The 24,966-nt window shown below is 25.4% G+C and overlaps 1 protein-coding gene and 1 long non-coding RNA gene across 5 annotated transcripts in view; one reads left to right on the forward strand and one right to left on the reverse strand.

Annotated features, from left to right (window-relative positions):
* Positions 1-24,966, forward strand: part of LOC148226722 (uncharacterized) — a 76,710-nt gene that overhangs the window by 31,504 nt on the left and 20,240 nt on the right. For 3 of the 4 annotated variants that reach the window (XR_015812193.1, XR_015812194.1, XR_015812195.1), the window contains one exon: positions 8,597-8,742. The exons of the other annotated variant lie outside the window; for it this stretch is intronic. This is a non-coding gene — a long non-coding RNA (uncharacterized LOC148226722). The remainder of the gene's footprint in view (positions 1-8,596; positions 8,743-24,966) is intronic. 4 annotated transcript variants of the gene reach the window in all.
* LOC148226724 (uncharacterized) lies at positions 15,294-24,268 on the reverse strand. The gene is made up of 7 exons (XM_088204350.1): positions 24,233-24,268; positions 23,957-24,050; positions 16,601-16,636; positions 16,093-16,217; positions 15,949-16,028; positions 15,777-15,885; positions 15,294-15,708 (listed from the first exon to the last, which is right to left on the reverse strand). The coding sequence occupies exons 2-7, from the start codon at positions 24,042-24,044 to the stop codon at positions 15,682-15,684; spliced, it is 465 nt and encodes a 154-aa protein (XP_088060476.1). The 5' UTR covers positions 24,045-24,050; positions 24,233-24,268; the 3' UTR covers positions 15,294-15,681.

Here is a 24,966-nt window from a genome sequence, read left to right on the forward strand (position 1 = left end):
TGAGGCTCTGGCCTTTGGTATATATACTTAGGAGGCATCTGGAAGGGGTCGATCACAAACGATGTCCTAAAAGAAGAAAGATTTGGCGCCCGTAGCTTAAAAAATTTTTTTTTATAATTTTGAAAAAGTTTTAATCGAAATATTTAATATAGCAAAAAAATAATTTCCGGGGAATTCGGATGCTTTGGTTTTATATTTTTTTGGTGATATATTTTAATCATTTTTTTTTAATTATTCGAAATAATTAACAGTAATTTAAAATACTATATTTAGTACTCACAGTCAGTTGGCAGCATTAAGCAGAAGCATTTTATTTGTTCACATTCACAAATAAATACCATTTACTTTTGACCCATCCATGTATTGATCTACGTATGTTTTTATTGCTGTATCCTGCTTTCTGAAAAGAGCTTGAAATTAAATATACGTGATTTAAAGTAGATTAAATTAAACTTGTTATGACAGTTGATTTTTTAACTGTCAAGATTGAATATGTCTACTGATTTTTTATATATCGAATGTAATACTTTATGCCCGTTGACTTTTAAAAAAAAGGATTGAATGTATAATACCTAAACTTTAATAATCACTGGATACATTTCAAGGATATTTTGTATAAAACTATTGTAAAACTCTATCAGCTTAACCTTACCCTAAGGTTAAAATATTTGTTTAGACAATGAAAATTACGATACAAAAACCAGAACAAAAGCTCTAAAAAAACAGATGAAAAAAGTAAAAATATTTAAATAGAAAGCTGATATCGCTTCTCTTAATTATTTTAAAGCTTTGAGAAGCTGCTTCAAAACAAGAAACTAATTTCGTTTCACTAGTTCGGCTTTTCATCTTTTACCGAATTAATATAGTTTGTTGTTTTTAGATTTAAGCAAAAATACAAATTTGTATCTCAAAAAAATATTAACTGAAGTACCTCAATGATATGTTTTAGAACCAGCACTGATAGTGGCACAACTATTGTTACATTTGCGGATGATACGGCTTTTCAATTTATAAGATTAAATCTCAAGATCTCTTTTCAATAACGCAAAAACTGCAAAGTAAAATAATATGGCATGATTTTGTAAAAATATTAAGGTTGTAAAACTGAATTACTAAATTGGCAATTATACACAGGTTGTTGACTGTTATAAATAAGATCGACTGATGAGGAGCCACCTATCGTTATACTCCAATCATGGTCAATCAAAGAATAATGTTGCTCTCGCCGACGCCACATCAGTGTTGCCAGCTTGAGGCCAAATAAGTCGACCCCCACATACTTATTAGTCTGCTTTGACATGCCTAAACATATTTTAAGTAAAATTTCAATTTTTTATGATTTTCATTTTAAATAAATTAATATTATATCTTTCTGTATTTACCCGCACAATTATTTATTTGAATGTCAAAAAGTTATATATTGATTTTTTTGTGATAATTAGAGTTTTAATAATGATAATATTATACTTAATTGTAAAAGTAATGTTTTATGTTATTATTCTGGCCTAAATATATTTTATAAAAAGATACCGTAGGTAAATATATATACATATATTAAAATTATAAATATTTCTTGCGCTGTATTGTAGAATTGATAAATATTTTATAATGACTAGGATTTTATGTACATCGTGTAACGGATTGCTCTTCTGTGGAATACTAATGCCATATTATTTAAATAAATTCGAGCAATTAAAAAAAACACAATTTAGAATAATAAAGTACGTTTTTTTAATTATGTTTTCCTAAATGTATATGCGTCTATTTTTTTGAACTGTTCATATAAATTCAATCTGACCGTCCAAATTGATAACTGACATATCTAGATTTGCGCATAAAACCTGAATAAATTACAGTTAAACCGAAACTATGTTATGTACGAAAGCTTTGAATTCGTTTATATTTTCATCATTTTTCGAAACATTACCGACGGCCCAGATAACGCTTGATTGTTTGCACAGATTTTGCATTAAGCCTAAATTTGAGTGGTTGCTCGAGTGTTTACACCACGATAACAATTATAACAAAAGCAATAAAAACTATATAAACATTGTAATAATTTGTATTTTTTTCAAAATCAGATTTTTTACATTTTTGATTTCTCTTCCATTGGACGTTATTAATTGTAATGAAATATGTATATATAGAAGATTTATTCTTTGATTTAATTACACATAATATTGAAAATCAGCGCAAAATTAATTGTAATTTAATACACGAAATGGTTGCCAATACCATATTTTATAATGTATAATATAAGGTAATTTTGATTGAAGTAAAATTCATTAGGTAACATTTTTATTTCGTATTTAAGTTTTCTTATTATTTTATTTTTTCATTGTAATGTAGGTATTTATTTTTATAAAATTGAAATTGTAAGCACTTAATTATAAAAATAAACTGTTATTGAATTGCTCGACATAATTCAACCACGTTTCAGCTTATAATTATTTGTATAATATTTATTTTTGGTTAAAGTAATGGGTTTTAATTAAAAGTTTAATATTAAGACTTGAAAGCAACATTTACATAACACAATTAGGCATTTCACCAATAAGGTAACTTAAAGTGGTAATAATTAGTATAATATATTTGTAATATATGTACATATTCAATATAAATAATAAAGCTGTTAAATTAATTTAATGTCCTTAGAGTGCCTTTAAGATTTCTTATAGGTTTCTAGGAAATGAAGGAAGAATGAAAAATTAATAGCGGAATGTAAAATTGTTTTTCAGAGAATTAAAGGATATAGTCAATATAATGTAATCATTGTTGTTTTTTTATGATTATCATATCACACTATATTAATAATTATGGATATACACTAATTGCAAATAGCATAACATAGCGCTTTAACCGCGACTTCATCACTTCGTATTCATCCGTGAGCTTAGGATAAACTTGGAATATCTAATTAATGATCAATCAGAAATATAAATGTAATATTAATTATTATTATTGTCACTGACTCAGTTAATCAATAAAGCAATTGCATTAAAATTAAATTATCGTAGGATCAAATCCTACATTATAAAATTGCAATAGTTCTGATAATTTCTTTTTATAGTGTTTTTTTATCAATTATTAAAAAAAATCATTATATTTATAATAAAATGTTTACACACATTCAAAATACATTAATCATAAGTGTGTAGGTTTAATGTTTTTCTACATTATAAAGCTCCGTTCACGCACAGATTTTTCATGTTAAATTTGTAAATATTAATATTTTGATATGCCTATTGAAAATAACAATGAATTATTTATAAATTTATTTCGAATATCGAAAAAAGGCAAGTAAAACCATATTCTTTATCCAAAGTGTAAATAATTCATCTTGCAGGTCAATAGAACCGATTCTTTCAATAAAAACAAATTTTTCGAGGAGTGGAAAACCTCAAAAAAATTGGAGTGACGCAAAGTAATTTTCAAGATTTATCTTTTAATATCGCCTCTTCCTCTATATAATATATAATAAGACTTTGTTTTTACAACTTTTTTTAACGGCTGAATATACAAAAATTTATTACAACTTTTAATTTATTCGGCGGACGCAACTTGCCTCATTCAATCTTTCCATAGGTTGGAAATTACAACGAATCTATTTTTGAATAAAAACTCAACAAAGATAAATAGCGCTAATTTCAATTGATAACTCTTTCGATGTGCGATGCTCGTTTTACGTTTGTAAAAAGACGTAAGTAACATTTATTACGTTAACGATCAAGTACTTTTTACCTTTAATACTACAACTCGTGAGTGTAATCGTCAAAAGAGCGCTGTAAACGTTTAAATTGTTTTTTTATTGCCAACAAACCCTTGTATTATATACATATGTATAAAAACACTACAAATATATTTATTAACACTTTTAAAAAGCAACAATGTTAAAATATATAGGTTTTATTTTGTGAATTTTATACCTGTGGGAAAACTAAACGTGTCCAAGGATGATCTTTACGATATGATATATTTTCAGGATAGAAGGGATTTTCAAGTGAGTTGTGAATACATTGTAACATTTCTATGATCTGTTTTAAATATAAATAGAAAGAAACCGATTTAATAAAGATAATAATTTATACCACAGAATCGATCTCATAGTTTGATTAAATATTTTTATCTATTACTGCAACAAAAAATACAATGAGAGAGGCATTCACTAAAGACACGGTGAATTGAAATAAAAAATGTAGCAAATAATTAAAAATATAATTATAATTATAACACTTAAGCACGCTTCTTTGAATAAAATTAATAAATATGTATTATACTTTATCATAGTGTTTAATTTTATATAATACAAGAAAATTTAGATATACTAGATTAGTCGCTGCCACACCCCCTACAAGTCCTCTGAGGATCTTCCACCGACAACATCCCTGCGCCAGCTTCTCCACCACTGTTCGGATAAAACATCTCGCCCATCAGAGTATGTCACAATATGTAATATAATCTATTAAAATCTGCGTCTTACTGGCTCTGAAGTCACACCCCTTAAATATGTTATATTTAAATTGATTAATGAACATTTAATTATAATAAAATTATTTATTCCTAATATTAATTAAATGAATATATTTAATTTAATATTTTATTCATCATTAAATAGTACAATCAGATTATACAATTTAATCTATTTAGATATTTAAATATTTTCGTATATAACTGAGAAAATAATAAATAAAAAACATTATATTTATATATAATATTATAGTATTTTTTTTAATTTGATTTAATTCAAATGATTTTTATAGAAAGTAATATTAATTATATTAATTTTAGAAAAAATATTGAGACCCTCTAAATTTATTTAAAAAAAAGTCCGAAAAATTTGAATAATATATAAAAAATACGTAAAACAAAATTTAATTTGTTCCGATTGATTTTCGAGCCGCCGGTAATGCATTGTGTTGTTTCGACCAATGAAAAATAAGCATTCAAATATAAAACAAGATGGCCGACAGTAACGTGGCAACAGTTTTAAATAATTTTGCTACGCGTCAATAATTTTCATTATTTTGTCATGTGCGTTGTTCCATTTAACTGAATATAAATACTCATATAGCAAATTAACTAGGTGTGTTATAACTATGAAAATTAAATATATACATAATGTGTTGAGGATTAGAAGAATACATTGATTAAACTAGATAAACAATCAAAAACAATTTTCGTAATGAAATCCTCAAATTTTGAATTTCTGGCGACGGGCTCCGAGGCCGAAAAGTGAGTTTATTCTTTTATAATACATAAACATTATCATTGCTTACGATTTAATGCACATATTCGTTAGATTTGACTGAACCAGGTACATTTTAAACGTAAACGTGTAATATAACATCTAGATTGTTCCTTTCCGTATATATATCATACATATGTGTAGTTTCTTGGATGTTATCTAACAGACGTCATTTTACAATGATTATAAATATGTGATTGCATACCTGGAATAGTCGATAGCCAAAATATCTAAGAGTGGATTATTTGTGCCATCATTCCTCTTTAGGAATAGCCAAATTCAAGATATTCAGTTTCATAAATTACTATAGATATTACTAGTTAGTTAATATATAAACTTTGATTTTAGACTAATGTCTCACAAATTATTTAGTAGTTATTGATTGTGTTTACCCAGTTGTAACGCATTGAGCTAACGTCTGATGTGTTGCAACTGAATATGTAAAAAATAAGTTGTAATAGGCTTAAGAAAAATATTATAATCGATTGGGTTTTATAAAAAGAAAAATAGTAAAAAAATTAGTAAAATTGATATTTTGCTTATAAAAATAAATTAGAAGCAAAACATTATTTTTAGTATTTTTTTGGCAGTTAAATTAAAAGGAGAGTAAAAACTTGTAGCTTTTTTATACAATTTTTATATAATAAATACATTTAAAAATGAGTAGTACTTAACATAAAATAAAAATATATATTGGTGCAATTGAGGTTAAAGTTTTTATTTTGAGTTTTACTATTAGGAATCTAGAAATGTTGAACGAATTTATAAAACTATCTTAATTAAACACAAATAATCATTTTTTATTTGCAGCAAAATATATTATAGTTATTTTTTAAATTAGTATCTTTCTAATATTAATACAAATACGCTTTTATTAAGCCTTGAATCTAAGCATCTTGTGAAAATAAAAATAAAAACTTATTAATAGAATAATAATTAAAAAAAATATTTAAAATAAATATATAAAATTGCCTAATGAACTAGGATTATTAAACTATGATTTCTTAAATCTTTATACATTCGTCACATGTAATCCAGAAAATAATAGTCGTAAATGGTAAAATCTCGTTAGTCATAACGTGTATAAAACACGTGCAAATTTTAATTTGCTTTTGATATTGCCTTTACTATTATGTACCGTAATTTTATTTTAAGTATTTGAAACAAATTTAATTGCTTCTCTATTTTGGTATAATTTCTAAAGCACAATAAACCTTTCAAGTATTTTTAAATGATTATTTTTACGTTTATTTTAGTACTTATATTTGTAAGTTTTCATTACCATGTTTTTATCAGCAATTAAATTTAAAAATAAACCAATCCTAATAATATATAATCGTCGTTTATTTTTTTAATATATTTATATAACAAAAAAAAATTTAGTCTTCCCGGAAAATATTTACAAAAATCCTTCTAGGTTCGATATTGAATATTTTACACCGAGAGTATTTATTTGGTGTAATTTTAATGCTACTTTACTTAGCTGCTTTTATTATTCGTTTTTATTTTAAGAAATTGTACAGCTTCTAAAATTAAGAAAAATATATTTTTTTATAAATACAAGTATAAAAAGAGGTATTGTAATTACGATCACATATAGAGTGGGGTAAGGTTCTGTTCTATTTTTGAATCAGGAATTTTACATGGTGTCATTAACATAATTTACAATATATTCGAAATCGTACACTAATTGCTGATAATGATAGCTTTGACGAAGACTATACAATAATTATATATTTCTGTAGATTTTAATGTTTATAATTTATCATGTTGGATTCTAGCAAAAGCTTTTTTAAAGTAGAATAAATATACTGTTGTATTAAAATTAAAATCCAGAAAGGAGCCTTTATTATTCTCAAAGCTTTGCGGAATCGAAACCGTGTTTCACCAATATATAAAATATTTGTCACTTATATGTTGCATGTATAATATTTATAATACATTCAATATGTTTTATTATTGTAACAAATACTGTGAATTTTAAGCAATACTGTAAATAACTACTTTTCTTTTTGACACTTTAAATACTTAGGCAGCTTTTTAATTGAGACGAAAAGAGATTTTTTGTTTTTAGCTTTTGTAATTACTTTTTAAACTTTTTACCTTAGAATTGATGAACCTGTAGAGGCAATTTCCATTCCATTGACATGATTAGCTCTTTAATAATGTCAAATATTAAGTTACCTTGTCGATCGTTCAAATCAGAATCCTTTTAAATTTACGTATGACCTACTTATTCCTTATACTTGTTTTATAAACTTTCAATCTCTTTTTACTTTTATTTTTACATAATAAAAATTTATATATTTATATACATTTATATAAATACATACAATTATTTTTAGTATAATATTAAACACTACCGAGCGAAAAATTGGATAATTTTTTGTAAACGTAGGAATAAATATATCCGCACAAATGTAAAATAATATATGAATCTTTATAGTTTGTGATTGATTATCGACAGATAATAAATTTATAGTGAGCTTATTGTTATCATTAAATTTATATAATCTTTTAATTTACGTGTACTTCAACATAATAGAAGCTTTAAAATATTCTGTTATATAATGTATACACTACCTTAAATAGGTATGTAATGAATAAAGTATACAGTATTTAATGTATAATTGTTAAATATTAACGACGAGCGCGTTGTCAGATTCGGCACTATATTTTTCCGACCGCTTATTTTTTGCTTTACTACTTTTAGAAGCCGACTAATTTAAAATTTATTATGCGATTAAAAATAATATTTTCAGGAACATCCAAAATCATTGATTATTAATGAGCTTATTATATAAATTTCAATTAAATAAACATAAAAATTATTATACTTTAGTAACTTTAATATGCAAAAAGACGCTGTTTTAGCGGCGAACAATAAAAAATCAGCTATACAAGTAGTTCTTATTGAAGAGATAAATTAATACGAAAATAAAATCATTCGTACCGACACAGATAACGAAAGATATACACGCGTTGCAATATATCCCAAAATAATGTGTCCAAGCGAGAAGATTATATTTTTAAATTTATAAAACAATTATATTTTTAACTAAAACATTTGCTCCAACGACTATAATAGTTTATTAATATATTAACAGATTAAATAAAATATTATAGTTTCATTCAAAATAATCCCGATTGACCAATAAATCGAATAAGAGTAAAAACTTGATCTAATCTTGATTATTTAAAAACCGGAATACTGTCATTGAACAGTGCTTTCATTGAGTTCTTGTTTCAAAATTATTGAAATTATTTTGCTACCTTATATGTTGTTCGAAAAATTATGCAGTTATTATTTTTTTTGTGAAATTATAATGTTAAATTTTTTTTCGCTTTCAGCTACTATTTTTAATAAGAGCAGCCGCTTCCACTTCAAACGTTCGAGCTAGTGCAGCCAAACAGTCACCTCGAATCTCCAATAGCTTAAGTATTTTTTGACGATTTGTAGACTACGACGCAGCACAATTCCAGTATTTTAAAATAAAGTAAGCCGAACATTTTATTTTTTATTTCAGTAAGAAATTACATAATAATTTTATAATTTTTTTATCTAAAAAATAACACTTCTGACAAAGTTAAATATTTTTCATGAAAACATTCAAAAGTTATCCTAACAGGTTTACGAATAAATTTAACGATTGAATGAATAAAATATTATCAATATTTAAATCTAATTTTTAATTGAGGGGTCTTTATGTACTTTTCTAACCAAATTCGCATTTATAACTTTGATTTTTATTGCTGCAAAATCAGAGTCGTATTTAGTTTCAATACCTTTATAGTTTTTATTTATTTTAATATTAATTAGATTTTTTAATGAATTAAAAGTATTTAATTATATATATTTTTCGTAAAAAATATTTACTTTTGTACTTTTGCACTCATAAATTAATCGATTAATAAAATATTTCAAAGCCTTGCCTAAATTAACTGTTTTTATAATAATATAATGTTTCTATAATATATTAAGTGTAGAGATGAAACCTTTGAAAAGCGTATACATTTAAGCCTTATTTGTATTATACGAAGCATCTGTAATGGCTATTTTTGCTTAATAAAGGTGGTAGAAAAGGCACATTTTATCGTCACATTCTTCACTCTTTACCGAGATAATTTATGTTGGTTCAGTCGTTTCGTCACCCTAATTTTGCGTTGGGAAAACGTCGTCACAGCGTTTCTTATAGATTTAAATGCCTCCGATGAAGCAGATGTAATTTGCTTCGTTATCCACAAACGTCTGTCCGTTATACATAAAATTAAATTCAATAAAAATAGACATATACACTAACAAAACCAAGGCAAATTATTCATGATAGATAATAAGCATTAAAAAATAATTGTATTGATTTTATATAATAAATCACTGTAACCAAATTCTTGAATCATTTGATATTCACAAAAAATGTAACAAAATATATCAAAATAGTTTTTGGCTCTACAGCTAACTAGTAATATTATTTTTGTAATAATTTATTGAGAAATTATTAATTATTCGCAATATTAAAAATAGTACATAATATTATCTGGAATATAATAAAGAGTAAGTCTTGGTAAACTTTAATACTATTTTTTCTCTTTATGAATGACATAAATATAACAATTGCTCACATAGGTTTCGATTTATATACTGACGATTTTTAACGTTTCAATTTATTTAAACGACGATAAAGATTTTTCCTTGTAAGAAATTTTCTAAAAGGTGAAACTTTCACTAAAAATATAATTTAATATTAATGTTATTTGATACGAAATGAGAAACACATCAACATTGTTATCATACCTGTAACTTTGATCACCGATTGATCTTTAGCATTTATATTATTGATTCGTAATATTCTACTACGATAAAATATTTCTTATTGAACAGAAGCAAACAAATTAATCTGATATTTGTATGTGAAAGAATATGAATATTTTCCTTCTGAATATCTGAGCAAGTTTATCTTAGAAACACTTAGATATGAGTCACTCAGTTCCCATATATTTATTTATGTAATTAAACATTTATATAAGGTAATGAATCTATACTTGTCGCATTCTCATCTCTACATATAATATATAAATACTTTTTTATTTTGTTTATCATTCCTTTTAAAACAACTTTTGTTCGAACTTGTTGGTCCACCTTTTCGATTCTATAAATTATGTTGATCTTTGGTTATTAAGAGAATCTCAATCTTAGATATCTATTGATTTATTTAAATTAAATTGAGACCATCGTAACCTAACAGGTTATTACATAAAAAATATAATACAAGTCAGATAAAAAATAAGACATATACATATTTTAGATGTCTATATATATATATATGTGTGCATAATAATTGTGTAATCTCTAGTTTTATACAATAATATATTTTGAAAACAATATAAATTTATTGATATTAGAATTTTTTTTTATATTATATGATCAATATGGTTATGATTTTGTGTTTTATATTATCACTCTTTGTAACAAAAAAATTATTTATAGTGATTGTGATACCAAAATTATTATTAAATATCATATAGTTTTTTTTTCATCATTGTTAATTTGGTAAATCTTATCCATTCACTAATATATTTTTAAGTTTTAAAGTAATTTATTAAAACTGTATCATCAGCATATAGTTGAATCCTTCCTGTAAGTGTATAAGGGGTTAAATCATTAGCGTATAGATTAAATATTAAAGGTTCCAAAATAGAATCCTGTAGAATTATACACTTGTGTACCATTTATCACAACTACTGCTTTTTAATACATTTAGCGTCGGTCCTGCTATTCCAATATGTATTTATTTACTAATAATATGTTATGGTCTACTGTTTCAAAAGATTTTTTTAAATCTATAAATAATGCTAAAGCTTTTTTTTTATCGTTTACGCTTTAATTGTTTATGAAACTCAACTTGAAAGTTGCGAAACGTTGCTGTACAAACCCAAGCCTAACCTACACAAATTAAACAAACCCAACATGACCTAATTATATTTTTAGAACTTTCATTAGGTCAAGTCCAAAGTACAGACTTAACTCTCAGAGGAAAATAGGCGGAAGAAAAGAACAGAAAGACGTTATATTTCTTATATTGGTCTATAGTTTATCTGTACTTTGATATTTCACAATGTTTTAAAAATATGGTAGTTATCCTCATCGATATTACTACAGATCTCTTATAAAAGAGTATTGGTCAAAATATATTTAAATCGATTTTTGGTCAATACGAGAGCAAAAAAAAACAATTATCACTTCTCAGAAGTCAAAATTTCACGTCAAAAGCAATAAAATCGTGTCGTCGGCGCCGACACGATTTTATTGCTTTTGACGTGGATTTTTGACTTCTGAGAAGAGATAATTGTTTTTTGCGCTCTCCTATTGAGCAAAATTCGGTTTACATGTTCCTAATTTAATTTATAATATTATTATGAGAGTCTTAGTATGAACGCTAGATTACCAAGCAATGGAACGGTTTTATTGCTTTTGACATTGATTTTTTACTTCTGAGAAGGGATAATTGCTTTTTGCGCTTTTCTATTAAGTAAAATTCGGTTTAGATGTGCTTCAATAATCCTATATTATTATTTTAAAAAGTCGTAGTATTAGCGCTAGATAATCGAGTGTTCCCACTATGATGGAAACGGCACGATATTATTGCTTTTGACGTGAAATTTTAGATACAGAAAATTAATCGCCCGCAATTCACTGCCAACAATTAATCACTAGCAGTTTACCGCTGCAGCAATTAATCGCATAAACAATTTATGGCATACAAATTATCGTAACGCAATATATATAATTTATATTAATTTATTGGCATTTTAAATTAAACATAACCATCCGCGCGGTGAATAAATATACTTTCACTGGTGTTGACCAGTGAAATTATGAATCAATTGTTTGAATCATTTAAACTGACCTATTTAGTCAAATTTCAAATTTGTTCCTAACATAACCTAACCTAACCTAATAAATTAATTTCAGTTTTAAAACTTCCATTAGATTAATTTTTTCAGGCTGTTTCACGACTGTCAAATTAGGTTTCATATACATTTTAGAATAACAACATTTGATTTAAAAAAATAATTTCTTAGACTTTCAACATCGTCAATTAACCATTTAATGAGTGATTTTTTTTATAAACACAAGGATTATTTGTAGGCTTTAATTTAATTACGCAATCAATTGACGCAGCAGTCAATTGCTAGCGATTAAATACTGGTGGTAAATTGCGGGATGTCAATTTTTCTAGACTATTTTCGCCATGCAGTAAGATTTTTTAAAAGCTCAAACAGCGTAGCTTTATACAACTAAATTGCAATCTTAAATAGCCCAGTTAGGTTTTTTGCTCACTTTTTATTTTTTAAAACTACAACTCAAAACGTTATTGATTCCTTATCTGTAAATATGTATACAAGTTACCCTAATAAAAAAATTGGCGATAAATCATGTAACAAAAGACCCAAATTTCGCCATCTTTTAAATTGAACGCTCGTTACCGAGCGTTCCCACTGCGACGGCGCCGGCACGATTTTATTGCTTTTGACGTGGATTTTTGACCTTTGAGAAGTGATAATTGTTTTTTGCGCTTACACATTAGTTAAACTTCGGTTTAAATATGCTTAATTCGATTCTCACCTATTGTTTATAAAAGTCTTAATATAAACGCTACATAACCACTATGGCGGCGACACTTACGTCGCTTTTTAAACCATTACGAAATATCGAAATGTATCTAAATAATTTTAAAAAAGCTTGAAAAAATATCTAGCTCACCTACAACACATTATAGAAGTTCAAAGGGTTAAAAATAATACGTTTTTATGATATAATGTTAATTAAATTAGATGTCATGAAAGTCCCTCGTTTTAATACATACATCACGTGCTTTAAAAAAACTTAAGATTCAATCAAATCTATCCACAGTAATTTTCTCTCGTATGTGCGTATGGAAGAGAAGTGTAAATATGAATCTTTATACACAAACAAAAAAGTGTATATAGACAATCCGAGCGTTTTGTTGTGTATCCAAGTGAGGAAACGCAACAATAGATTTGCAACGCTAACGAGTGACTATGGAGCGTGTGTTGGTTTCTTTTTTTAATATTCTTTGAGAGCGGAATCGTATGCAGAGTTTCATTAAGGATAGCTGGGTTTTCATTTCGGTCGCTTTAATCGCATGGACTGAGTCGTAATCTAAGCTCGGATCGAACATTGAATCGCTAGAAATTATATCGAACGTGTGTAGAACCGTTCAGTTTTACGGCCTGAAAGGATTTGTTAGGCATCGATCGGAGCTTTCATTTTCAACTATTTCCGTAGGACACGAGCTAGGAAATGACCTACGCTTCTGGGAAAATTTTTGCCTATTGAAAATCGTTTCCCGCGAATCCATTAAGTTATCGCCTACGATTACGTGCAAAATTCTTTGACTGTTTGTTGGATAAAATTATAATATACTTATAATATATACATGCTTGTATTTTGGTTCAAAAATAAAGCTAGTTTAACTTCAACTCAATATGTGTATATTGCGATGTGAATTCGTTCCACACGTATTACTCGGATGCAACTCATCTGGATGCATTTAACAGTTGATGACTTCCTCATAATTGACTCGTACATATATCTCGATTTGTCGGATCGAACCCTAAAACACTAAATATCATATTTAATAATATTATTATTTAAATTTCTTGTATGTATGTTTCATAGTTAGCAAATTATAACGTAAACAATGAAAAACTTTAATTTTAGCATACAGTTAAATTAATAAAATAAATATTAAAATATAAAAAATAGTGTACATAAACTAAATGTGAATAAAACTTAACGTATGTTTAATAATTTGAAAGATAAGTTAAATTGTAATTTAAGTTATAGATAACTTTATTATATTTCTCTCTTTTAATCTATCTTTTATATTCTATTACATTTTTTTTTATAAGTTACTTCTATTTATTAAATCTTGATTATTATAAAATAAATATTTTAAGAGTTGTACGATCAATTTAAATAATAATATTAAATAAAAAATATAATTACCGTTATATTTAAGTCTGTTTTAAATATACCTCGCAATAACAAGTCCAAGTACCTACGGCAACCCAATTAGTTAACGATATTCAAAGACAGTCGCCACAAATTGGATGAGCCGTTAATATCACCGTTCTGATTGAGAGTCTGAATCGACCCTACAGGAGTGAAAGGGTTAATTTCAAGGGTCAAGTGGAATGATGAGACTCAATCAGAATTTGCCATCGGTTCAGATGCATCTCGTTAACGACTTCGATTCACAATCACGAATACGTTATATTTTCGTCGTTTTCGCATTCGATTCACGTGGAATGGTTTAGCAAAATTATATATGCAATTTGAACGTAGCACTCACGATTAATTTGTGTGTGTAAAAGGTAATGATATAAGATAGGGCTTTGAGTAATTTTATACGCATAATAAAGTTTTAGCATCTCTCGTATGAACCTGTATGGGTGTGTTAATGAAGCGAAATAATTAAAAGCATCTTTAGAATCAATCTGTTTTGCTTTAAATATTATAAGTCATAACTAAACTAAAATTAATTAAACTCATTAATTTTTTTTTCAGATATTCATGATAAATATTATTTAATGGAACAAAATATTTTAAAAAGACTTTGGTAATGTGTTATGAAATTTTGGTGTGAAACACGGGTGTGAAAATAATAAAAATTCTAGAATTTTCGTAAATGGTTTAAAACTTGGCTAAAAAAATATTATCTTATTAAAATAAAATATATAGATTAATTTATACAATAATTGAGTAATTTGAATAAGAGAATATAAATAAAAATCTATACTTTTTTGTTTGAAACTTGGCTTAACAAAAAATATGCTATTATGGTTTAAAATCAAATAAATAATAAAGAATAAAAGAATAATATTTGTGTAATTCACTACTATTATTTAGTTTTTAATTATTCTCTACATAATGATTAATTGTAAATTATAATTGATATTATGTTAAAAGGGACTTTTTTATAGTAAAACGAAAATTAAATTGCAATTAAACGTTTATTTCGCTTAACATTAATACAAATATTAACTTAGACATCTACGACAAATAAATTATTAAAAATCTCATTTTACTCTCCAAATATATATATTTTTTGTATACATATTCTGCAGTCTCATCTATACATTAACAATACATTAATAAATTAAAAAGGTTGAACAGGACAATACATTAACAAATGTTTTCATAGTATGTATACCCAGCCAATAATTTATATACACATACATAATTAAACATTTGTTAATTGAATTCTAAATTAAAACTATTAAAAATAATAATATTAATAATAATAACATCTGACCGCAAAGGTAATATATATTTTTATTTTTCAACTAATTGCTTCTTGGGAGTTTAAAGGATTTTAATGGTTATTTATACTATGACTTCGTTTATTTTTCTACTGCGGCGCTTCTCCATTATCTTCCTAAAAATATATTTATACATTATTAATAACCTTAAGAAATATTAAAATTAATAAATTAATTTACTTACCAATAATTGCATTAAATGCAATTTTTCAGAATTTGCATCATCACCATTCAAAAATATCAAATCTTTAGGGTTCCTTTCGTTCGGTTGCCTTTCATCGAAACTCTCAGTTCTAAAAATATTATTTCAGATTCAATATTTGTAATAATAATAATAATAAATTAATACAACTAACTTGAACATATTTCCATCGATGAAGGCCTTCCTGTCATTATTATCGCGAAGTTGCTTCATTATTTCGTTCTCTTTGATTTGCTATAAAATTAATTATACCATTAAAATTAAATAAAATTGTTGAAGTAATTATTATAAAATTAACCTTCATCAGTCCCATGTCCCTTATTGGAACGAATCTCCTGTTGGGATTAAGCAATCTGGATAAAAACCAGTCGTTGTTTAAAGATTGCAGCTGAGCTTTGTCCGGCGCTCCTCGCTTTCCATGCCCTGTTAAGTAATTATCGAAAATAATATTTGATTTTAAACTTTACACGTAACAAATTTTCTAATCGATAATTGAAGGGCTAATGGGTAAATATGTATTATGTTGTTCACGGAAACTGAGACCACAACCTTCGAAATTTCAAAGCACATAGTCATGAAATTACGCACGTTTTCCACTACGTTATGCAGTCTTTGTAAATGTAAAACATTATTGTTCCATAGTTGACATATTAGATAATGTATTAAAAAATAATATGTCGAATAGAATGCACAAATATTTTTTAATAAACTTAATTCTAATGAGACTCGAATTTTATGCAAATATTAATTTCATTAAACATTTTTTTCTTAAATATATAAATAATAAAAAAAGTTATATTACATACCTCCCCAACATGAATGGCCGTATAAGTTACACCCAACTGTAAAAAACCAATAAAAGAACGTTTACAATACATTAAAAAAACGTTTCATCACACAGATATTGGTATGTGCTTCAAAAAGATTCAATGTATACAATCACATTCGAGTGATAATCAAATAAAAGTAATGAGAATTTGATGTCTTCAATATATTTGTGTATTTATGTACAAGTAAATCCGTTTAGAGTAAATTTCGCAAGTGATAAAATCAGTGTCTGGAAAATCTCAACCTGTCTTCGTTGTGACGTAGAATAATTGTCAAAGCGTTGTTTTTCTTTATAAAACTGATTCATAATTATAGATAAGTTATTTTGTATATGAATTATCGCAGTTTTCAACATGTATGTTTAATAGCTTCACTTCTATACTTTCTGCACATACACATAATAATATAAATATACTCCAATGATATATACCAACACAATTAAAAATCCACACAGGAAAAATTTTTTGAAACCATAGATATTTATAAATATATTGTTATTTTGTCTGTTAAATTCGTTTGCTTTTAAAGTTTATAATTTAAAACATAAATCCATAATATACAACCATACACAAAAATATTTATTTTCGATTGTAATCCTCATTTTGAGCTACAAAGAGATGCTGCTCCATGGATCAATATTAACAATAATGTATACAATAATAATTCCTGATTTTATCTAGCGAGAAAATAATCTGCTTGTCAGCATATTCATTAAATTATGTTCTAACAATTAATGTGGCACCCAAACACAGAGCTTCGAGATGTTTTTTTGCAAGTTTTCAAGCAAAAATCTTGTTACATCAAAATCAACACTTTTGATTTTTTTAACTCATCGTCACCCTACACTAAACCTATATTTTTAGTCGCGGTAGTTGCAATACTTTAATATGTATGACAAAATTGTATTTAAATTTGTGTATATAAACAAACGTGTTTAGTCGTGGTAGTTACAATACTTCCTTTATAAAATTCATACAATATGCATTGTTAAAAATTGAAATATAAATATAACTATAGTATTTCATATTAATGATGCCTATTCTAATATTCTAAGAATTAATGTAACTTAAAAACATTAAAATAAATATAAGCTACAAAAACATTACTTGCATTACATATATTATTTATAGCTTATTATTTTTTTTACGTTTATACAATATATTGTAATGTCATGTATCGCTTATTAGATTTATATGTAGCTATGAATTCTTACAATTGAGTTCAACTTCATTTAGCTAGCGAAATGTGCTTCGTATATATTCTGTGGGTTCAACGGTCGGGAGCGGGGCTCATGAGGAAAAATTGGCCGTATTGTTTGCGCTATTGATTCTTTAAAACATATTTTCGAATTTTTCAATTGGTTCTACTATCTTTATATCTCATAATAATGTTGATTCTCACCTAGATATTTGTCAAATTGATTGTTAAAATTTGATCTCAGTGGTATTTCAGAGCGTGTGGCAATAAATTATTGATGAAAGTTAAACGCAATAGCTAATTATTCTTGATACTATGATATATCATACAAATAGACAATTGCAGTTCCAAAGTGAATTGAAAAATCTGCACTTACAGTAACTTATACAATGTTATTTTAATTTCAGAGATGCACGCATTTCATTGCAAGTAGATATGCATAAATTGTCATGCTTGAATTATCTAAAATGTGTTCAGGGAAGTTTCCTTTGAATGTATCCTCTTGAGGATAGTAAACTTCCGATTCCATTTTGACCTACAAACTCGATTCGTGATTATTGCAATTCCACTCGGTTATGAATCTGATATTACACATTCCGGTCAGATTTGTGATGACGAAGTGGGCAAAAAGTAACAGCAAATTCGATAATAAAAAGCGAGCTAGTAATTGACGAGGGTACACCCAGAGGATTGAATCTTAACGTAAATAGTATTTATAACTTAAACGCTTTTGCACGTGACGAGAATATCCGACGTTATAATATATATGTTTTTCATTTGGAAAGTTGTCCACAGGTGTGTATAATTCTAGTAAAGTGCGATAAGTTTTTCTGTTTGATTTGCGGAAATTGTTCTACGTACATATCCGCTGGGGAAATTACAATTTCCCACCCTCTCTTTATTGTGTTTAATATTATAGTGTGTTTGTCTACAAAACTGCATTCTGCTATAATATTAAATTGATTGAGTGTATTGCTTATGAAAAAAGTATTACTACATCGCATCTGAGGGGAGTAAACTCTTTTTAAAGCGAGTCATTCAACCATTAATATAATTTACAATATTAACTAGCTATGATTGTAAGAATGATAACGCTATTAATATATGTTTAATAATACAAATAAAATATGGTGATTAATGCAGATTTTTTTTGTGTACCTAAATAAAAACCATAAAGAGTGGACAATTTTTTTGTGATTCTTTTATCTATTGATTACTTGATCAATTATTATAGATCTTTTTTATCTACAATTGGACTTTAAATCAGATATTAATCAACATAAAAATAATATGTTTTTAAGAATTAGATATAAAATAATTAAAAACAACTTTAATAAAAACATTTATACGTATATAATTGACTGAAATATATAATGTGTGTAAAGTCTATAAATTAAAAGCTTTTTATTCATTTAAAATAGTATAAAAAATAATTAGTTTTTTTATACTTAAATAAACATTATAGCTATATCTTTAAAAATGTACAAAATATGTCAAGATCAGACCAAAGTTTTATTTTTTTCTCACGACTACTCTGTATTTATTACAATCGTTCTACGACTTTAAAATCATAAATCGATAAAAAGGATGCTAATTAAATATTTTTGATTTCTATGTGATAAATATGTATCTATATATAATATAATATATATTTTTATATGTATAAAAATCATGAGAAATAAAAAAAGATGTACTACAAAAACAATTAGAGTTAGGTTTAAATATACAGTAGACCCCCCATTAACACGGTAAATTTCGAACGTGCTATTTGGGATCGTGTAATTGGGGTATTAAAAATACTCATACAATTATTTACAATACATGTGTACGAATCAGGCGCGTGTGGTGATATATCCTCCTTTTAGCTCACTCACACCTAAAGTAAAGGGCACCCAAATAGCCGTCCACAATTTACCGTTTAATTGGGGGGGTCTACTGTATATATAAAAAATATGTCAAAAGTAAGCAGAAATTTAAATGATTTTTTCTGCTCTTATTTTAATGACTACAGTATATATGATTTTAAAATAAAATACGAATTAAATATTTATACATATTTTATTTTTTATATAGATACACGTGTATGTATATAAAAAATAAAATATGTATAAATTTTTGTACATAAAAAAATATTATGAGAATTAAAAAATCTAGGTGTAAATATATGTATATATATACAAAAATATGTTAAGAGCAGGCGGAAAATTTTTTTTTCTGATTATTTTACGACTAGTATATCTATTCTACGATTTTAAAACTATATATCGATAAAAAGGACACGAATTGAATATTTTTGATTTCTATATGTTATAAATTTGTATGTATAAAAAATTGTATATATCTTTATGTATTTCAAAATATTATATAAAATAAAAAAAATATACTAAAATATACAATGTGGTTTAGTTTAAATTTACATGTTAAAAATATTTTTTATTACTTTTTTCTCCTTACGACTATTGTATCTACAACAATCGTTGTACGACTTTAAAATCATATATCGATAAAAAGAACACAAATTGAATATTTTTATATGCTATAAATATGTAAATTTAATAGTTAGTTGAAATAAAAATAGTATATAATTTTTTTAAATATTAAAATATAAAAATAAAAAAATATGCTAAAATATATAATACATACAAAAAATTGTATGAAGATCTATCAGAAAATCAAACGATTTTTTTTGCTACTTTTATCTTACTGTTACTGTATCTATTGCTATGGTTCTATGACCTTAAAATAAAATATTGAAAAAATGATGTAAATAATATATTTTGTCTTACTAATATATCTAACATTATAAATTTATAGAAAATAAACAATGATAGATACATATTAATTATATTTTATATATTATAGTTGTTAAGAAATACACAGATATAAATGTTTGAATGATGGTTTAAAGTGGCTAAAATTAATTTAATAATTATATTTTTATATTTTTTTTATTTGCAGGTTTAAATAAATAATTTAAATATTATATAATTGCATACTGTCTGATTATATAAAAAACAACAAAAATAATTTATTTTGATTTACAAACATAAGTACTTAGGATTATGTAAGTGAATATGTTTTTTGAAATTTAATTAAGTATTATAAATATTTTTTCAAGTAATATAAAGTATAGTAAGGTAAAACATATGTACTTTCTGGTGATTTTTTTTAGGAATCGTATTAATTAGATAGTGTAAATATGCTAAAATTTTTGTAGCATACTTACACTATATAATTAATACGATTTTAAAAAATCTTATGCGGAAAATAATATTTTTTCTTTATCTTATATTAAATATTCTACTGAAAATTGCAACATAACATATTTTATTACTTTGAAAAATGAGGAATACAAATACTATTCTTGTGAATTATACAATAATTTCGATAGCATAAAAAACAGCATCGATTACACAATTGTGCATGCGATAAAAATGACGGAATATTATTAGCTCGTTATCAATCTGTTGGTTAATCCTTTTCGAAAGCTTTATGGTCCATTGAATACGATAAGTACTATTATATCTTTTCATATCGGTCCTTTACAAAAGCCGCTTCGTTGTTTTACGAGTGCACTTTTTCAAAACTCCCACGAAACATTGTTTCTGTTTTTGAAAGGCACAATCATTCAAAAATGTTACGCTTTTATCGTAACAATAGAAAAGGAATTATAATGTTTTACATTTCATTAATTGGCGTTTAGAGATTTGATCTGAGGTAATTATTGAAAAAGCGATTGTATTATTGTAACGCTCTTAAATAAGATTTAATTCCCAAAATAATGCTTAAGAGTTAAAATAATTAAATTTGATACAAAATACATGCAAAAATAATTTAATCTAACTAATTTCAATTGGAAATTCTATTATAGCTATCTAAAATAAATTCACCTAACTCAACCCTAAAGTATTAACTTATTACAGCGACATTTATTACGTTTCAAGCTCATCGTGGTTCAAAAAAACAATATCGTCAGGTTAAGTTTAGATTTTTATCGTACATATTAACTAGTGTAGTCATTTTGTATTGAATATATTAAAGGATTTCAATGCCTTTCCTAAACTTGGGTAGACGTTTGATTTAATGTTTAGATAAAGGTCAAAATCATATTTTAGAAACTTCTCATTAGACATTGCCAAAAAGCTGTAGGCGTTTAATGCACAACCTGGATTACACACTTTGCCAGTAACATAAATAGTAATGGAAAATCCTGTTGTAAATTTGTATTGTATAGAAATACATTATTTATAGATCGATGTTTTAGAGGAAAATCTGAGGAAAAATTCTGTGTTCAATATAAAAAATTATGTTTATTTATCAACGATTCTAAATGTCGGAAATTAAATGTAAGTTGAGTGATAATCGAGAGTTGTGCATCTTTTTCATAATATAACATAAACGTTTATAAGTAATTTAAAATAAAAAGACACGATTGAAATAAAAATATGTTGATATAAAATTACTGCGAAAAAATTATTCGACGAAACGACAAATATTAATTTGTTGTTTTTAATATTAAGTAAAAAATGTAATATTGCTTAATAAAAAATACGGTAATTTTTAAGCAATTTTAATAGTTTTATACATATTTTTATTAGATAGTGGATTAAAAATCGAATTAGCGAATGTTTTAAGTCAATTTGAAATTCGGTTGATTTGATAAGGCGTGAGATAATAATATACAATAATAAAAATATTGACAAGAATAGACACTAAATTTAAATATTTTTTATTTTCGGCATAAATTTACTGAAAAAATAGTATTTAGTGTAAAAAATAAAAATTTTGATATTAATTATTTATATGCTATAAAATCACTGAATTATAGATTTAAAGCAAATTCTTATTATTTATAAATTTAAGTACATAGTTTTAAAAATATATAAATTGCATAAATTATTATAATATATTAAATATGTATTAATTAAATTATTGGGTATGTTAAAAAATGTACAAAAAATACGCGTTAAATTTTTTAATAATTGTTTAGTAAGATAAGTCAATTTTTATTATTAACAAAAAATTAAAAACGAACTAGAGATTAATAATACGTTATTTTATGAAACTTAAATTATAATTGTGAATATTTTCATTATATTTCATTTAAATCAAAAGTATTGTTAATATTATATAAATTTTATGCATTTAATAAGACTACTAAAATTTAGATTTAAAGCAAATGTTTATGTATTTTTTATTTATTTAAATGTAGAAAGTAAGTATTTTATGTCTTTATAAAACTCTAATAAATATAATATTTGAAAAAAAATGCTAATTATTTATGTATTTTAAAGTAAATTGGAAGTATTTTAAATCAGTGTAAATGCTAAAATAAATAAAATTATTGGGTGTAGTAAAAAAGTAAAAATAGCACGTGGAAAATTTTATAAATTATTGAGTCAGATAAGTGAAAGGTACTAATTATTAATAAATTAAAAACAAACTGCACTCTATGGTCTATAAATTATTAGTTAATTTATAAAAATATTTTTATTATACTATTTTCATTATAAATTAAACATAATTCATAGAAAACCTTAATAGTTTATATAAATAACATGCATTTAGTAATTTAATAATTTATTATGGTGTAAAGATTTAAAGCAAATGCTTGTTACGTATTTATTTCAAAGTAAATTTAAGTATATTTCATATGTATAAATGCCTTATTTAATAAAATTGTTGGTGGGGTAAAAATCAGTAAAAATAATGCGTGAAATATTATAATAATTATTAATAAAAAACAGCAAAATTCATATCAGAAGCTGTAGAAAATAATAATATTATATTTTAAAAAGAAATTAATACCTTGGCAAAAAATAAACATTTGATGCCCAATATAATACGAATGTATAATTAAAAATTATAACGACAATCCAAAAATACGTTTATGAATAATATATGCTTTTTTAAAATTGACCTTTGCTTGAAAATACTGCATATTTTATATATAAGTAAATAAAATTGCAAATTAAAATAAAAATATAACGACTTGACGAGTTACGATTTAATTTTCACAATTTAAAAAAATATTTATAATATTTTTCTCTTTATAGTTATCTCTAATAAACTATATTAATGTGATAATTTTAATAAAAAGGAAAGCTTAAAAATAAAATATATAAATTTAAACTTACCGGCCGATGTCCAAGAAACGCACAAGAGCAAAACAAGCACCAATGCACTGATGATGGTGATACTGTTAATTCCCCTGTTCATTTTCATTCTGCTCTATATTAGAAAACATAAAAATACATTTTATTTAAAAATAATAACATTGACTGTTGTTTTATATTTCTTTTGTTTGATATTTATATTTCATTTGTCATTTATTTTATAATCGAAATAAATTATAAAAAGACATTATTAAATTAATACGATAACGACAAAATAAATTTAAGAAACAGCCTTACCGATAGCTGAGAGTGGAGCAGATGGTGCCAAGATGGTGCGTGTGAAAGCACTCGTGAGCTGTGCAAGAAGTTGTTGTCTTTTATAGGCAACGATGGCGCTGCCCTCTGGCGGCGGAAAACTCAATTACTGGAAAGCTCCCCTGGCTGGGACCTGTTGAACAGAGACACACACCTGCGACCTTTGTCCCATGACGCCTTACGTAAATACTAAAAAATATCCTGACGTTGCAATTTGTGTAAACATCGTCAACTTTGCGCTGTTGCGGTAAAATATTGTCGATATATTATTACTTGCATTGGAGGATTTTTCCTAATCAAGCAATGAATATTGAAAATGTTTTTCTTTTAAAAAAAAGTTTTAATTTTTATTAACTTCAAACTTGACTATATTTTCTCTAAATAGTAATTACCTTTATTAAACATATATTTTAAAATTAATAACAGTTTTTCTTGCTGTGTGAAATTGTGGAGTTTATATAATTTCAATATCTAAGCATACACTTTTCATCTTGAGAATTATTTCTGTAGCAGAATAATAACTTTTCATCTTTCAATAAATGTTTTTAGTAGTAATTTAATTTATTTAAATATCACGGATTTTTTTAAGAGGAATAATGGTTTTGATACGCTTAATTCATTATTGCATTCAGAGACTCTAAATTAATTGGATTGACGATAAACAAACATTTCATTAAAAAAATTAAAAATGCAAAAATCACTGACTAAATTATTAT

This window comes from Plectrocnemia conspersa, unplaced genomic scaffold, assembly GCF_051122295.1.
Source record: "Plectrocnemia conspersa isolate PC_06_02 unplaced genomic scaffold, ASM5112229v1 ptg000014l, whole genome shotgun sequence".
Classification (NCBI taxonomy): Eukaryota; Metazoa; Arthropoda; class Insecta; order Trichoptera; family Polycentropodidae; genus Plectrocnemia; species Plectrocnemia conspersa.

Coding starts and splice junctions, on each gene's coding strand:
- LOC148226724 (XM_088204350.1), bottom strand. CDS start 24,044: ATGAAAATGAACAGGGGAATTAACAGTATCACCATCATCAGTGCATTG. Junction 16,637..23,956: donor CGTTTCTTGGACATCGGCCG/GTAAGTTTAAAT, acceptor GGTTTTTTACAG/TTGGGTGTAACTTATACGGC. Junction 15,886..15,948: donor ATCGATGGAAATATGTTCAA/GTTAGTTGTATT, acceptor TAATATTTTTAG/AACTGAGAGTTTCGATGAAA.